This window comes from Lathamus discolor, chromosome 14 (assembly GCF_037157495.1).
Source record: "Lathamus discolor isolate bLatDis1 chromosome 14, bLatDis1.hap1, whole genome shotgun sequence".
NCBI classification, from domain to species: Eukaryota; Metazoa; Chordata; class Aves; order Psittaciformes; family Psittacidae; genus Lathamus; species Lathamus discolor.
This window is the reverse complement of record NC_088897.1, coordinates 3,141,131-3,158,340: the sequence shown is the minus strand read 5'-3', so window position 1 is coordinate 3,158,340 and position 17,210 is coordinate 3,141,131. Positions and strand designations below refer to the sequence as shown.

Below are 17,210 nucleotides of genomic sequence, written 5' to 3'. Positions count from 1 at the left end.
GGGGCTTGAATTCCCCACCACAGTCACTGTTTCCAGCTTACTACACCTTACTCTGCTACAATCCACCTTTAGTGAGTTCATGCCAAGTTCTTCTGCCCAGGATCCCACATGCTGCAGCCGTCTCCCACCACTCCTGCACGGTGTCAGATACCACAGGGTTCCCAACAAGCTGCTCTTGGGCTGGAGAGAGCAAAACCAATGCAGCTTGCACAGCAATGCAGGCAAGGTATGGATGGGGCAGAGCAGAGTCTCTCACCCCTTCCTGTTTTGCTTTACCGCACTCTTTATTCAAACACTGCCTGTTTCATTTTGGTGAGGTCAGATGAATTATTTTCACAACTTGCCTAAGGAAAGCTGAGCTGATTACCTTAAACTAACACCTTAGGGGGAGGTCAGCACTTTTACAACCAGAAACCAAGGAGGAGGAAATTGCTCAAAGCCAGCTCCTCAAGCTTCAGAAGACAGAAGCATCTGTCGATGGCTGGGGTTTGTGATTGTTGCCCTGCTAATGTGTAAAGTTTGTTTGCAGTAGGTTTAAGAGAAGGGAACAGACAAGGCCTTCCTAGCTCAACAGTGGCATGTCCCCGAGATAAGGTGCTTTCCTAGCTTAGCTTCCCAGTAGCAGCAAGCCTCTGCACTCACCACTTTGAGGTTTGCCTCTTGGAGTTTGCGGGCTCTCTCCTCCAGGCGCTTGGCGATCACCGCCAGCTCCGCGTTCTTCCTCTTCAGGTGCTTCACCTTCTCCTCCGTCTGGGGGAAGCAGCTCCTGCGCTAGATAGCAGAAGGAGAGGTTTGAGGTGAAGCCCCAGCCCTAAGGGGAAGTCAAGGTCCTTGGCCCTGCCTGACCTGCTCTGTGCCCACAGGCTTTTCCCAGCCAGGGCTTGGCCTGTTCTCCTGTAACTATCCCAACCGTTAAACACCGACCTCTCCTATTGTTGCCTCTCCAGTCACTGAAACCTGTGTTTTTCCTGGTATTTTTGTTAATGTGACCTCTTGATCCCTGTGAGATGTCCCTCACCCCACCCCATCGCACTTGGTCCCCTCTCCGTCCATAACATGCTTGTTGTAGTCTCTGCCTTTGCTGTCTGGGACTCAGCATCTGTCAATTCTGACCAGCCACTCTTTGGGCTTTCTCTTCCAAAATCATCCTAGTTTATTTCTCTGGAGTTACAGGACTCAACACATCACTCAATATTCGTGCTGCACAACCACTGCAAGCTTGGCCATCATCCTTTCTCTCATGAGTTGGGGAATGGGAGGAAGCAGCCTAGGACTTCCTGATGTTTGCAAAGCAAATTTCCTTTTCCTTCTTACTGGTTCTGCTTGCTCTTAATCCCCTTTTATTTGTTATGTGTCTGTTTCAATAAGCTGCCGCTTGCCGACGGCTCGTTCGCTCAAGGTCATACCCACATGTGTTGTGATGTCTTTTCACATCAGCAAAAATGTCAGGTCAGCCGAGCCTTCCAAGGATTTTTCTCCCTACTCCTGTGAGATCCCACTTATGGGCGCTTGCTGCTTTCACCGCTTTCCTTCAGCTGGAAGACTGAGGCTGATTTTTGAGAGCAAGTTGTGATGAGAGCTTACACGATACTGCTTTTCTCAGATCCCAGTAACTGATAAGGGGTAGCCTCCAGCAGGTAGGTCAGATTGGATTTATGCTTTTGGTGCAAGGAAATTATCTAAAATACACATGTTGAATTTGGTGATATAAATCTGAAATGTTGAGCAATCAAATTTTCGGGGATCAGGGGTGGCTGCATCCCCACACCATGGGGCTGCACAAGGGGTTGATGCTCTGCAGTGAGGATGCAGGACAGGAACATCCTGGTTTTGTATATGTACTGAGAGTTCTAGCTGCCCACCAGGGAAGGGGCAGTGGGGCAGAACAGGTGGCCTGCACCGTGTCAGCCTTGGCTTTGGGTGCCGGGGTGCAGCAGGGCAGGAGCTGGGTGCTGAGCTCCCGTGGGAGCAGAGGGCAGTGCTGCACTGTCACCCAAAGCCGAGGCTGAGTGAATCAGAGTTTCTCCTTTTCTAAATAAAGAGGAAACAGCAGACACTTCCCCCTGCCCTGCCATCAGCTCACTGCCTTGCTCTACCTGCTCTCACAGGCTCTGGTAGCCTTAAAGCCTCTGGTAGTTTACAGCAGGCGAGCAGCACCAGCCACAGATGAGAAAGAGCAGCTCTGCTCTGTGCCACAAGGAAGGGGTCCTGCTCGAGCCAGTGGCGGGTGCAATGTGAAGGCTCCCAGGGAAACCAAAGCACCCAGGCCCCCTTTCCCTTCTGGCCCTGCCCAGCCCGTCCCATGTGCCGGCATCTCTTGGAGCTGGCAGCACACAGCAGCTCGCACCAGCCAGGACTCCCTCCCCATGCAGCCGGCCCAGCGCCGGGGCTGCAACCCCTGCTCACCAGCAAGCTGTTCTCCTCGGCCAGGCTGGAGCAGCGGTGCCGCAGGTCCTCCAGCGCGCTCAGCAGCTGCGTGTTCTGGCTCACGAGGAAGCCGTAGTCAGCCCCGCTCTGCAAAACAGTGTGGGAGATGCAAGGCGAGGCCCCGGGCAAGGGGGACAGGGGACAGGGACACCCCCCCTTGGCAGCAAGCCCAGCCAGGCTGCTGGGGGAAGCTGGCAGGGTCAGGGTGCATGCAGCGAAGGGGCAGGGTGGGATGTGGAGGCTGATTGCAGAAGCGAACAAGGGGCTGCAAGTACTTTGGGGCACTAAAGGCCTTTAGGGCTGAGTACACCACTTGTGGGTGACAGTTAGCATCTCCATAGCTTTAAGGATGCTTTCAGCTTGCAGCTGACAAAAAAGCCCAAACCCTCAGATCATCCTCAGCCACTTGTGCCTGATAAACAGGCTGGAGAGGTGGGACCATGTGAACCTCATCAAGTTCAACAAGGCCAAGTGCAAGGTCCTACCCCTGGGTGGGGCCAATCCCAAATACAAGCACAAACAGGCTGGGGGAGACAGGATGGAGTATCCCTGAGGGGAAGCACTTGGGGCTGGTTGGCAAGAAGCTCCCCATGCCCTGACCATGTGTGCTGGGCTGCACCTCTAGGGTGTGAGCAGCAGCTCAGGGATGGGATTCTCCCCCTCTGCTGCGCTCTGGGGAGACCCCCACTGCAGTCCTGATCCAGCTCTGGGAACCCCCTTTTCCCCTTTGGACAAGGGCCTGTAGGGACAGGCTTGAACCTGCCTGAGGGGAGACTGAGATGAGCTCTTAGGCAGGAGCTCTTCCCTGTGAGGGTGCTGAGGCGCTGGCACAGGGTGCCCAGAGAAGCTGTGGCTGCCCCATCCCTGGCAGTGCTCAAGGCCAGGTTGGACACAGGGGCTTGGAGCAAGCTGCTCCAGTGGAAGGGGTCCCTGCCAGTAACAGCAGGTTAGAACTGAATGAGCTTTAAGGTCCCTTCCAACCCAAACGAGGCTCTGATTCTATGATCTAAAGTAGCTCCAGTTAAACACTAGCAGAACCAGCAAGAGCCAGGCAGGCAGAGCACAAGCTGTGACACTCCAGACTCATGTGCTGCTCTCCATGGCTCAGGGACCCAGCCGCCTGCAGCACTGCTCAGCTTTTGGAGGTGATGAGAGCACCTTGCCTGCTTTCCCATGCCACAACCCAGGTTTAGCCTAGGAGCCAGGTCCTAGGCTCTGCCCTCTCTGCATCTGCGTCTTCCCTGCTTGGGAGGAAGGCAACACACTAGATTTTGCAAAACACCATCTTAATTTTGTCACATCAAAAGCAGCAGCAGCTCTGCTGAGAGCTCTCTTGTATATAGTCTTGTGGTTACTGCTTCCTGCTCAGAGCAGCTCGCCACAGGCTCACTGCTGAAGCAGGCTCCCAGAAAGTATTTTTGTGCCTTAGCAAAGCTCATAGCCAAGCTATTGCTTCACAGCTGCCATGTGGTAGCGCAAGATGCGCATCGCAGGGAGGCCCAGGCAGATGTTCCCAGTGCCCAACAAGTCTTTGCTGGTGTGGCCAAAGAGCCGTGACCTTCCCGGTGCACAGCTCTGCTCCTGCAGCATGCAAGCCAAGGCTATAAGAGAAACATCCCTCAGCTACTGAAGAAATGCTGCCCAAGTTTCTCGGTAGCAGGAAGTTGGGCAGGCAGCTCACAGCACTTGGGTGCTGCTAAGCTCTAGGAGGTCTGAGCCTAGCTGAAACTCACTCCACTTTTGAGCAATACTGTCTTTTGGCTTCTAAATCATGTCCATTGGGGAAATAGGGCAGGAGACCAATGCTACAAAGTCCACCCCATTGAATGCCCCAGGCATGGCTGCCATGACCATGCCATGCCTCTCCCAACCTCTCACACCTCTATGGAAAAACCTTGCAAACCAGGGAGGGAAAACACAACTGAAGAAGGCTGAAAACAGAAGAACCCCCTCCGAAGGTAACACCCAGCCCTGCCTTGGGCACACAGGCACAGTTACTGCCACAGCACCCCGGCACCTGGGTGCTCTCCAATGACTCAGGGCTGCTCCCAAGGTTGGTTAGGGCAGACACAGGAACCAAAGAGCTCCCCAAACTCAACAACCTGCAGGCATCCAAATGCTCCCTTGGGAGCCACACACCCTCCCCAGTGCAGTGCTCAGGGAGCCAGTACCAGATCCTGCAGCATTGGTCCCATCCCTGCAGGAACAGTGCAGTGTCCCAGAGAGTATTTCCCCCATCGCCAGCTCCAGGAACAGACAAGTGCTTCTTCAGGCTGGGCACCTATGCAAGGGATGCTGTGGGTGCTGATGGGGGGACAGAGCAGGGTGGGTATATGAGGGGGGTATATGAGCATCTCCTGTGCTGTATGTGGCAGAACCTTAGGCTGGTTCACTGCCACTCCCAGAGCCAAGCAGGCAGCCTCTGGAATGAAGTCCGGATGCATTATTTCCATCTCCTTGCTGCTGCTGAGAGGCATCAAGCTTCTTGTCCGTGGTTGCCTGCACTGAGACAGGCTGAGCAAACTTAGCAAGTAACTTCTGTGCTTGGAGTAGGAGCTTGAGAGCTTTTACAGAGGAGTTGATGTGCTCCTGCCTCTCCACATCAGGCAGGCACGACTCTGGCATCCTCAGCCCCATGTTTCTTCAGGGGTCAACTGGCACTTCCAGCATGGCAGGGGGACCTTTTGGAGACCTACATTCAAATTTCTGCATTTGAAACCCCATTTCTGTAGCTATAAAACAACATCGCCATCAGGCAGATGCAAAGACTCACAAGCTCTCACCCCAACCCCAGCAGGCCACTCCCACCCACTTCGGCCCAGGTTTTGTGCCAGGACTCAGAGCTCATGACGTGGCAAAGGCTGGGATGTCCTTTCCAGTCCCCTGGGAGTTGCAGGATGCCCGGGTGAGGTGCCATGGAGCAGGAGAGTGTGGCTGTGTGCTCCAGGCTGGGACCAGGCATGCAACCAAGCCTCCCTGCTGCCAGCACGTCCCACTGTTGGCCACAGCTCCTTGGGACTGCCTGGCAAGGCACAAGGGACATCTGCAGCAAGAAGACACGGAGGCAGGAGATCCCTGCTGAGCCAGGATGTCTGTCCCACACTGCCCTCACCGCCCAGGGAAACTTTGCCAAACCTTCTCACCGGCGCCAGCTGCATGGGCGGAACTGTCCTCCACGACCACGTAGAGCCTGGAACTGACAGACTGTCTGGACGTCATCCCACACTCATTAAACATTCATTTCCTATAATGAAATAGCTTTTAATTTATTGACCACTCTGCTGTTCCTTAAGGTTCCCACTGCATGGTGCAGCCTGGCTGCAGGCTACGCTCGGTGCCCCCACAAATGGTGCTTTTTGAAAGGAGCTGGAGGAAATCATTAGGGAGAAGAGGCAAAGAGGCTTCCCCTAAAGATGGAGGCACACAGAAGTGCCATCACGAGCTGAAATCCAGCAGCATCCCTCAGTCGCGGGGGTTCTCACTGAGCTGGAGACAGCAGGAGTTAAGGCTGAGCTGGCACTAAGGGTCTCCAGGCAGTCACATCTTCCAGAGCAGAAGCATCCTTGGCCACTGAATTGACCCAAGTGACATGTTCTCTGCTGATAGTGGGAAATGATCGAAAACCAGAGCAGGGCAGAAGAGCAGCAGGGTGCTGAGGGTGCCGACTGCACCTCCCCTGTGCAGCAGGCATATGGCTGAGAAGCCTCCTACTAAAGGGAAGTCGTCATCATCTGTCGCCTCTTTTGCCAGGTAGAGCCCAAAATACAGTTGGTTGAGGATGCACTGAGAAGAAGCTAACAAAGAAAAGCCTCAGCGTGGCGGCTGCAAGAAAGCTGCTGCTTTCTCACCTCAACATCTCACAAAGCACCAGAGCTGCAGCAGCTCTTGCAGTGAGAGGTGCCCAGCCAGGCTGCTAAATGGGTCACACAGCCAAAATCCCCCTGGAGCACCCAGCATCCAGCACAGCCTTTCAGGTCCTGTGGAAAACTTGCAGGAAGCCATTTGAGGGACAGTAAATCAAACGTTGGCAAGGACAGCCGCTGCCTGCAGCGCTGCACTGCAATGCGGCTGCCGGTGCCTCGCAGCATGGCCTGGCGCGGGCTGGCAGAGAGGGCTTTCCCCCACGCCAAAGCCTGAGCCAGCCTGGTTCCAAAATCCCTGTGGAGAGCCAGGCGGGGAGGAGGGGTTTACCTGGTGGCCCCATGAGCAGGAGGTCTCTGGTGGCCTTGGGAACAGGTGGTCTCATGCATGATTTTAAAACATACAGAGTTCCAGGATGTATAGAATATACAAAATGTGCAAATATACAGGATGCGCAGCATGTCAACATGTCCCTGCAGGGAGTTCACTGTCTGCAGCAGATATGGGTCCAGCTGCTGTGTTTGCTTAGCAAAAGCAGTCTCGAAACCACCCTCCTCCCTTTGCAGACACCTTGCAGACCTATTTCCTAGGTGAAACTACACCAGCTCTCCTGCTATCTTGGATCTATTAGATCCACCACTTCTCCTTCATTTGAAATCATTGTCACCAAGCCTCCACCATGTCAAAGCCCTTTGGCTGCTCATTCCGGCTGACTTTGGTAATTAGTTTCCTTAGCATCTCCATCCTCGCCACCTGAAAATGAAACCTGGCACTGCCAATCCATTTTCTTCTCTTCCATCAGGTTTCAAGGGAATCAGCTCCCTCACAGAACAAAGTCATTTTCCATAGGCTGCTCTTCTGCAGTGCCCTCACTGCATGTCAAAAGCTAGACAAAAATAGCATCACCTCTTGTTCGGTCAGTGAGCAAGAGCAAATCCAGCCACTGCTGGCCCAGTGAGTATGCCTCTAACTGCGGCAAGCACCAACCCTGTGGAGGTACAAGAGATATTGCTGTTAAAGATATGGAAGAAGTACGAGGCATGCCTGGGATGCCGTCGGGGTTATTCTGCCACTCCTTCGGTAGGCTGGCTGTGTCCCACAGTTCTGCTTCCTTCTTTTTGCGCCAGGTTCCTGACTGCAGGCACAAACTTCCCTGTTCTTCCATTGACTTCATGGTACTTCCCCACCAGCTCCTCACCCTGCGAGCTGCAAACTGCCATTTCCATGAGTCAGCATTTTCTCCTGCTGCCTGTCCCTCTTCCAGTCTACTACTTGCCCTTATTTATGTGATTTCCTCATTTATCTGATTTTTATCACCCAATGAAACAAATTCATGGAAGAAAACATCCATCCGAGGCCATTAACTTCAAAGATACAGCCTCCAGCATGGGGTATGCTGGCTCCACAAATTGCAAGATACGAAGAATATTCAGAGGAGCAATCACTATGTATTTGCTCTCTCTTACAGTTTCCCCAGGCTTCCTCTCTTGCATGCTCTCTGACCACTGCCAGCTCTTCATGTGTTCCTCACAGTGTATCTAAAATGAGATCTGCAGCTAAAACTAGAGTCTCACAAATTCAGGTCCTCTCTATCTTTAAACCTCCTTATGGAAACACCATCATAAATTCCAGGAAAACAAACCCAGCTACTTCAGGAGGAGAAAAATCAGCTCAGTAGCCCTGATTGCCCTGGCTCAGCTATCCTTCGATGAGCTCAGCTTCTCCAGCCTCCCAACCAGAGAGGAATGAACGTCCATGCAAAACTGAGACAAGGAGGAATGTGAGTGGAAAATAAACTCTCAAGGCAGAGGCAGAGCATCAGGTCCCCAAAATGCAAGGCTGCAGCCAGGTCCTGCATGTAACACGGTATCATTTCTCACCTTTACAGCAGATCTAGGGGTTTTGCAAGCATAAGAGAGAAAATGACGCTGCAATACCACACAGCTGCTAGAGAAGCAGCTCTGAACCGCTCCTGAGGTACTGCACACCCTTTTCCTCATCTTTCACAATCAGACAGAGTGGGCAGGCATTGGAGAGGGACAGGGGATTTGGAGAAAGCCTTTCCTTCCCCAGGGAGCAGAGCCCAGCACAGAGACCCACAGCAAGGGGTGCTCACAGGGATGGACCTGATGGGGACTCTCACAGGGTGCTGCTCAGGGTGCAAGTACTCATCTGGCTGAACAACTGCTGGTCTCATCAGTCCTTGGCTTGCTCCTAGCCCAGCTTTGCAGTGTGGTGCAGAGACCTGTAACCCCCACTCCTTTCAGCTGCCTATTTCCTGCCTAAAGCAGAAGCATGACAAAGTGCATGTGGCCCACACAGACTTTCCCCAGCTGTGACCCAACCTCACTCCACACAAATGGTTTTACAGCCCCAGGATGTGTGCAGCCAGACACTGCTGCCGCCAGCTGCTGGGATAGGATCCATCCTTGGTTACCAGATAACCTGCAGCATGGGGTTATGCAAAGCAAGCTCCTCGAGTATGACAACAGCATCACCTTCCTGCCCCTGGGTTGCTCTGTGACCCCTGCGCACCTTGTCGGTCTTTTCCCACCTAACACACTGTGAGAAAGATGTCTGCATTTCATAGGTCAAGAAACACGTACAAAGCCTGTTCTGCCAAATACCACTTTAACACTGGTGTACAAGCTTCTCCCTTGTCTCTTATCAGCTTTCAGACAGATTTGGCCTAGCCCCCCTCCAGTAAAGCAGGACTGTGCTCCATCCCCACCATGGTCAGGGAACACAAACAACATCTCTCTTTTGTTGCATGGAAGTGCACGAAAGCCAGGCTGTATATCAAAAAACCTGGTTTGGTTGTAAAATTCAGGTGCCAGGACAGCCAGCCTACCTTTTTCCCATAGCTGATTTATTTAGGTGCTGCTGAGGAAGTCACTGAACCTGCAGAGAAGTGGGCTCAAGAAACACAATTTCCACTAGAAAAAAACCCAATACGTACAAGAAGTGGGAAGTAAATGTGTTAACATCTTCAGTGCAAAACCAGAGAGACTTCGCAACCTCTGCGCCTTGTGTACTCATGCACACTGCCAATCACTTCAGCTAAAACACGAGTATTGCCTTCTATAGACATTTTAAGGGCTTTTTGTTGTTTAGCTCTGAGCAAAGGTCAGCCTGCAGCTCCCAGCACTGCAGGCTCAGGCCCAGTCAACCCCAAGGTCTTTGGGGGTGCATCTGGGCTCTTTTCAGATGCCACAACAGATAATTCTATTTTATGAGCTTGCATAAAAAAGAAAACTAACAACCCAAACTGGGGAAGAATGATAAAATTCAGCTCTTCCCAGGTTTGGTATTTTAATGGCTGGAGCTGGGGAGATTGTTCTCTGATATCTCATCTTTCTTGTAACAGAAACTCTAATCCAAAGAAACACTCCCTAGAAAGGCCTGAGACTGTGCTACTGATGAATGCACTTGGGAACCAGGCGGCTGTCCCTGAGCTGTGTCAGGGCTTCACCCTGGAAAGCCACTGAGTTGTGGTTCAGTAAATCAGCTACCCATACAGAGGTGCCAGGGCCCTCTAACAGGATCATGGCTTGAGAAGTTAATACTCCTTCCCTCCCCAGAGCTCCAGCAACTATATTTGTAGTCTCATAAATTTGCTTTTATTGAGTGGAGAGACTGGATTACCTCCCATGTGCAGCTTTGAAGAGGCAGATGTACTCCTCCACCTTGGAAGATATGTCAAGGAGCTGGAGTGACAGATTTTGTATGCACAGCTCAGTTTTTGCCCAGATATCTGCTCTGTTCTCCCCCACCTCTTCTTGTTTCCAAAATCACTTGCAGTTTCCCAGGGGCCAAGAGCATCCTTTCTGCTTGGTCACATTGGCTTAAAAACTGTTCTAGATGCCCAGGCATGCCAGGAACAGCATCCCTTGCCCTTCTCAGTGAAGAAAGAACGCATTTGGGGCAATTACAGATTTTGTCCTGGACTGAGAAACTCCAAATCTCCAATGGCTTTAACAATTAGCTAAGAGATGGAGAGGAAAAACCATGCCCTTGAACCCCTCACAAGGGCCAGAAGTGCTGTTCAGCTGTCAGTATGGAAATCTTAGAACCATGGAATGGTTTGGGTAGGCAGGGAACTTAAAGCTCCTCCAGCTCCAACCCCTGCCACGGGCAGGGACCCCTTCCACTGGAGCAGCTTGCTCCAAGCCCCTGTGTCCAACCTGGCCTTGAGCACTGCCAGGGATGGGGCAGCCACAGCTTCTCTGGGCACCCTGTGCCAGCGCCTCAGCACCCTCATAGGGAAGAGCTTCTGCCTAAGAGCTCATCTCAGTCTCCCCTCTAGCAGGTTAAAGCCATTCCCTTTGGCCTGTCCCTACAGGCCCTTGTCCAAAGCCCCTCTCCAGGTTTCTCGTTGGCCCCTCTAAGAACTGGAAGCTGCTCTAAGGTTTCCTGGGGCCTTCTCTTCTCCAGGCTGTTTTCCATGTGAATGGCAAGAGCAGCAGAAGAGTTAGAAATTGATGCCCAGAAAGGTATTTTCCCGAAACTGCTTAAGCAGATGGCTGGGATGCAGAAAGCCTGCAGCCACAGCAGGAGGAGGGCAACAAGGCTGCCAGCACTGCACATGACATTTCTCCTCATGTTATTCCAGCAGGAAGGAAGGCTACAGTGACAGGCCACCCAAAACAAGGAAGCAAAGATATTGGCAAGACCCCTCACCAAAAATTTAGAGGGTGAAATGAGAAAGATGCTGAGGCGAAAGGTCACAGTGCCACAATGGCCAACACCAACGTGGTGTGACAACCCTGTCCCAATAAGTTAGTCATCACCAGTCCAGAGGAGCCAAGGACTGAGTGAGGAGGCGATGGCTCGTTCTCCATGTCCCACCAAGTGACCTGGCGAAGCCATTTGGACCTGTCTTTGTACAGAGAGTACGAGCTTTCTCAGAAAAACCATTAAAATGAGAAGTACCTTTCCCTTCAGACAGTCTCACTTTGCCTTTTCTTCCATCCATTCCTACAAACAGAGTCCCCCTGGCTCTCCACGGCAGGAGCTCTCTGTGCTTGGCTGTGCAGTCACAGTGCTTGCAGAAAACAGCACTAAGTCATTTGCATGAGGCTGAGCATTGCCAAGACAAGAAAAAATAATTTACTCAGATTTTGAGCAAGATGAAGGATGATCTTTTCCTAAATGGGATTGCAGGACACGGTGTCTGTAACAGCAAGAACTGGCTTCATTGCCCAGGAAGACCTTCTTGCCTACTGTTATCTTTTAGTCTGCTGACCTACCCTTTCTGGTCAAGGGCACAGCTCTACGTCAGACATTAAATGAATAGTTTTTCATCTTTGCCAATGAACAATTTGGAGCTCTGGAAAGACCACGTGTTCCTGCAAAAGGCACTGACCTTATTGCTAAGTGCAGCTTGGCCTGAACACTTGACATGGGGGATCTTTACCAGCATTTTATAATTCTTACTTCTCCTGGGTTCAGCAATAGCAGCCATTTTTCCCCTTCTCAGTAGCTGGCGCAGTGCTGTGTTTTTGACTTTCGGCCTGGGAACAGCGCTGCTAACACCGATGTTTCTAGTTACTGCTCACTCATGTTTAGTCTGACCAAGGACTCTGTGAGCCTCATGCTCTGCCAGGGAGGAGGGGAAGCCGGGAGGAAGCAGAGACAGGACACCTGACCCAGACTAGCCAAAGCGGTATTCCATACCACAGCACGTTGTGCCCAGTGTATAAAGTGGGGGCAGTTACCCGGAAGGGTGGGATCACTGCTCGAGTCGGGTTGCTATGGGTCAGCAGGTGGTGAACAACTGTATTCTCTTCCCTTGTTATTTCCCTTATCATTATTATCATTGGCGGTAGCAGCAGTGGTTTGTGTGATACCTTAGTTACTGGACTGCTCTTGTCTCAACCTGTGGGAGTTGCATTCTTTCTATTCTCCTCCCCATCCCTCTGGGAGCAGGGGGGGAGGATGGGGGGGAGTGAGAGAGAGAGCTGTGTGGCTGAGCTAAAACCACGACATTACTGTATCTTTATTTTGTGTTATTAAGCCCCACTGGGAGCAACAGGTTCTTTTGTGGATATTTCAATTCCTACTGACTGGTCTAAGCATTGGTTTAAGCATTTTTAGTTGGGTTTTATGGATTTATTGAATATTCTCAGCTCCGTATGACCTCAAGGGAAGCTGAGTCTTGGCTTTTAAGAAACTCAGATCCAAATCAACCTCTTGAGATTGAGAAGCAGTCATGATAGCCAGCTCTTTGCACCCAGCAGTGCTCCTTGCTTGTGTGATTCATGGAGAACCGGAACAGGGATGTGGTCAGTCACTGCAGTTACTTATCCTTTCTGGAAGTGCAGCTGGGAGGCTGGGGGGAAGAGTAATCCTGGAAGGGAAGGATGCAGGGAATATCCAGAAAGTGAATGACCTTGCTCCTCTCCCTCCTCCAATTTAGGGTGCCAGAAGAGACCTTTCACTTCAGCAACCTGCTCCTGAGCCATCCTGAGTTTCCAGGGCCAAAGCAGATCCCACTGGAGCAGCATTCCATAAGAGAGATTCAGACAACTGAGCTCTTGTGGGAGGTGCTCTAAAATCTGTCTGACAGCATTACTGGAACTCTGCAGCTTCCTGCCACACTGTGTCTGTGCCACTTTAACCCCATTCTTTCTACACAGACATTTTTCTTCTTCTCTGATACTCATTTTTCTGACTGGGTTCCTACGGCTGCAGTTCCTGGCGATTCTCAGCAGAGAAGTAATTTCTTACCCGCTGTGTCCACACAGGGAATTTGGAAAGCAAGATCAGAGCAATTTCAAGAGCCCAGGACCAAGAATACATTTATGACAGCAAGCACCCAGGTAGCATTATTCAGTGGTAGCATAGTGGGACACATGACTGCAGAGGAGCTCTGCAGTGCATTGCAAGATGGAGGGGCACGCAACAAATGGATGGGAAGACATGGACACAAGTTGCAGCAAGGGAAATTCCCACCAAAACTAGGGCAAACATCCCTCTGCACAAGAGCACTGCGGCCTCAGGACAGGGTTAGAGAGTGGAGGGATCCCAGCCCTTAGAGGTATTCCACACCTGCCTGGTCAGGCCCTGGGCAACCTGCTCCAGCTCTGGAGCCAGCCCTGGAGCCAGCCCTTCTCGGGACAGGGGTAGAATGGGAGGCTCCCCCAGCCCATCTCTCAAACTCCAGAGTTCCCCTTGCCAGTTCCAAATGGGAGAGGGACAGCAGCTCTCAACCCTGTGCACTCAGGAGGGACCCGAGCAAGAAAGCAGAGATTAACCTGACCTATGGACAGTCTGAATTTCTGCCTATGGGCTGTCCCTGAGGGAATGGCAGAGCAATAGTGGCGTAGGCTGGGACACGCAGAAGAGCTTCATCATAAAATCAACATCTTTAATCAACTCTGTCAGCGACGAGCCCTCGGGAAGCTCTTCCCTGCACTAGGAGATTACTCCCTGGAGACAGCTGTCCTGTTCGCATAATGTACCTCTGACATCCCAAGGACGAACGTCCTAAAGGAATCCCAGCTCCAGCAGCAGGACACCCGGTGCCTGCTTGTTCCAGGCTGGCCGGGAAGAGCTGTGTTTTTGGAGTGGAGCTGTGTCAACACCCCTTGTCCCCAGCTGTGACATAGCACCTTGCTTCCCAGGAAGTGGGTTTGAGGATGTGGCTTCAAGGACGTGGCTTCCACAGCTCAGCAACACTTGTCCTGCTGGGGCCAGCAGCACTAAGGTCTCTCCTGGGCCTTTCACATCACTAAAGCCACTTGATTTCAGGAGGCGATGCTGGGAATTTTATTCTTTTTCCCCAGAAGAGACTTGTTACCCTTTCTGGGGATCAACATCAATCCTAAGGATGGCACTGCCGTGGCACCACCAGTACCACCACAGTAATATCACAGTACTACTGTGTCACTACCACAATACATCCAAATACCACCAGGTACCACAGCACCATCGCTCTGACAGCATCACTGCTCTTCATACACCGTCAGTACCATCAAGTGCTACCTCGGTGCTACCCTGATGGACTGGTACTGTGATGATCTCCCCATGATGCTGCCAAAACCCCATGGGAGTGGGAAGGGAAATATTAGTCACCCGTCAAGCCAGGACCCTCCAGGATCATGGGGAAACATACAAAACAGTCTAAGGACCAAGGCAAAGTGCAGGTGCTCCGCAGTCACCAACATGGAAACCAAGTGGGATTCTCACACCTTCCACCACCCCCCATGTGAGATCATATAGAGCTACTGCATGGCCCCCACCCCACAGCAGCACCCACAGACACCCCTTTGAACCAGCCACCTGTCCCCAGCCATTCCCAGCCTTCCCACATAGGCTTCCCCAACAAGGCACAGTCTTACCCATCCTCTGTCAGCTGGCTCTCAGGAACAGAAAGAAGACAGTATGTTTGACACAACTGATTTGACTCTCAGGATGGAGAGAAAAGAGGCTTGGGACAAGAAATCCTTCCCATTCTGCTGCCCCATTTTTTGACTGGGGTGTTTCTGGAGTGGCCAGAGGCTGTGGTCAGGGGTAAACCGAGGACTGTGTGGTTCTGTGGAGCCTTTCCCTGAGCATCACGATGAGCAGCCCCTCAAAAAAGCCCTATGAGAAACTGCTGGAGTGAAACCACTTTCACTGGGTGGGTTTCCAGCAGTGCTGTTTCTCCTATGGGAAGGTCCAGCTTGCCCTCCAGCCAGGCTCAGCAGCACACCACAGGCTTGGCTCAGAAACTTCCTCTGAAACCCAGATCAGCTCTGCTCAGCTCTTCTCCCCCATGCTCAATAAGAACAGGCCGAGAGCTGTCCCTTAAAAGGAGCTGCTCCAGGGGATCCCAGGAAGATGGCTGATTTTACCAGGGGGAAAGGAGGGCAAGCTGTCCTAAGCAGGGCGAACTGATGAACTGTGTGGCCTGGGTCGAGGAGGTGAAACTCTAAGAGAGCCTTTTGGGCTGTTTTAAGAGAGGTGCTGCAAGGGCTGGGCAGTGCCTCGCCTCGAGGTACCCCAGTGCTGTCTGCATGGACAGGTCCCCCCTGGTAGTGGAGATGCCCCAAGCCCTCCTGGGCTGCCCTGTGCGAGTATGGGATGCTCTGGAAGCGGGTGGCAGTGAATCATGTCCTTGCCACTGCCTTGCAGAGCCATTGATGCTGCCGAAGTGAGGAGATGCCGCAGGGAGGGCTCGGTGCTGCTGCAAGGGCTGTGTCTGTAGCAGGTGGGCTCTGCCCTGTCAGAGCTCCGGCGAGACCCGGACCAGCTCCAGCTCCAGTCGGGTGGAGGCAGCTGGAGACCCCCGCAGAAGGGCAGCAGAGGCGGCAGCTCCTTCCCTCTCATGGCAGCAGCTCTGGCAGCTCCCCACGGGGAAGGTGCTGGGGGTGGCTCAGCCCCAGCCATTCCCATGCCCATCTCGCACCGAGGTTACGTCCCCCTGATGCCTCGACGCCTCTCGTCCCCAAACGCGCCCACCCGCACCCCGCCTGCCAGCCGCCTTACCTGGGGGTGTCTGTCTGTCCTGTCGCCTCCGAGCCCGTCCATCGCCCTCAGCGGCCTAACGAGCTCCGGTGCGGAACGAACGCGCTGCGGGTCGGGCGGGGGGCCGCGGAGGGTCCCCGGGGACGCCTCCTGGGGCCGGGGCTCTGCGGGCCCCTCCGGCTCCGGGGACAGCCGGCAGCTCGCCCTCTCGCTGTCGCCCCTCACGCTTTCACGCGTGCCCGGGTCCGGGCCGGCGGGGACGGCATTGCCTGGGGCTGGGTCAGCGCTGGGCTCCCCGCGCTCCGGGTCCTGCATGGCGGGGACAGGGCTCTGGGCTCACTCGGTCGCGGCGGGAGCTCCCCGTGGCTGCGGGAGCGGGCACGGAAAACGCGAAGGCATCAAAGCAGCGGCGGCGAGAGCAGCCCGGGCCGCGCTCCCTCCCTGCGAGGACGGAGGCGGCGGCAGCGGCGGCAGCAGCAGCAGCAGCATCCCTGCGCCGGGGGAGGCTCCATCCCCGCTGGATCCACCGGCTCGGATCGCACCCCCCCCGCTCCGTACACCGTACTGAGGCTGCTGCCCGCTGCCCTCAGCCCCCCGCCGCCCCCGGCCCCATGCCCGCAGCCCGCCCGGGCCGGGATGAAGTAGCGGAGGGGCCGGGGGAGCTGCCAGCCCCTCACCGTAGCCTCGAGCAACCCCCGGCGCAGACGCCGCCGACTCATCAATATTAAACTGGGCCCGGTACCGGGCGGGGGGGGGGGAGGGGGGGAGACATCACCGCGCCCCCGGCCGCCAATAGCTGCAGCTCTGCCGGTTTCCATGGCAACGGTGCGGGAACGGGGCTCGCTGCCCGCTGCCTGCGACGGGGGGAGGTGGGGAGCACCCCGGGGTCCTCGGTGCCCCGCACCCCCGGGCAGGGGAAGCCTCGGGACAGGACCGGCCCCACGGGTGCTCGGCTCTGCCTGAGGATGTTCGGCTTTGCCCCAGGGGATGCTTGCCTCTGCCCCGGGGGATGCTCGGCTCTGCCTGGGTGTGCTCCCCTCTGTTCCGGGATGCTCGGCTCTGCCCCGGGGCTATTCGCCTCTGCCCTAAGGATGCTCAGCTCCCACACTTCCCCTCCGAGGGACCCAAAACTCAGCCTTCCACAACACAGGGTGCTAGAAACAACATGCTCCTGAGCCCACAGGCAGGGCTCGGCCTGCAGCGGCTGTGCTGGACAAGAGGCAGAGGGTGGTGGGAGCAAGGAGTCAATATGATCCAAAGAGACAGGAGCTGACAGCATAAAGCTATAGGAAAAGAGGGCACTGCCACCTCCGAGCGGTGCACAGAGCAGGCAGTCATGTGCGCTCCCTCCCTGCCTCACTGTGTCTTTGATGAAGATCATCTCATCCATCAGGCCACAGTGTTCAGCAATGCTCAAGCAAAAGCCACCAGGCCACCCTAGGGGACATCCTCCTGCCCCTGGTCCCCAGCCC

The 17,210-nt window shown here is 54.0% G+C and overlaps 1 protein-coding gene across 12 annotated transcripts in view; it reads right to left on the bottom strand.

Annotated features, from left to right (window-relative positions):
* The window catches only part of TSPOAP1 (TSPO associated protein 1), a 67,270-nt gene extending 51,100 nt beyond the window's left edge, over positions 1 to 16,170 (bottom strand). For 8 of the 12 annotated variants that reach the window (XM_065695080.1, XM_065695081.1, XM_065695084.1 and 5 more), the window contains exons 1-3: positions 15,760 to 16,068; positions 2,407 to 2,514; positions 643 to 771 (exon numbers count right to left, since the gene is read on the bottom strand). In XM_065695080.1, the coding sequence (XP_065551152.1) occupies positions 643 to 771; positions 2,407 to 2,514; positions 15,760 to 16,053 (531 nt within the window). In that variant the 5' untranslated portion in view covers positions 16,054 to 16,068. Of the gene's footprint in view, positions 1 to 642; positions 772 to 1,033; positions 1,128 to 2,406; positions 2,515 to 15,759 lie in introns of those variants that run through there. The other 4 variants (XM_065695086.1, XM_065695087.1, XM_065695090.1 and 1 more) reach the window with 3 other exon arrangements.
* Between the last annotated feature and the right edge of the window lie 1,040 nt (positions 16,171 to 17,210).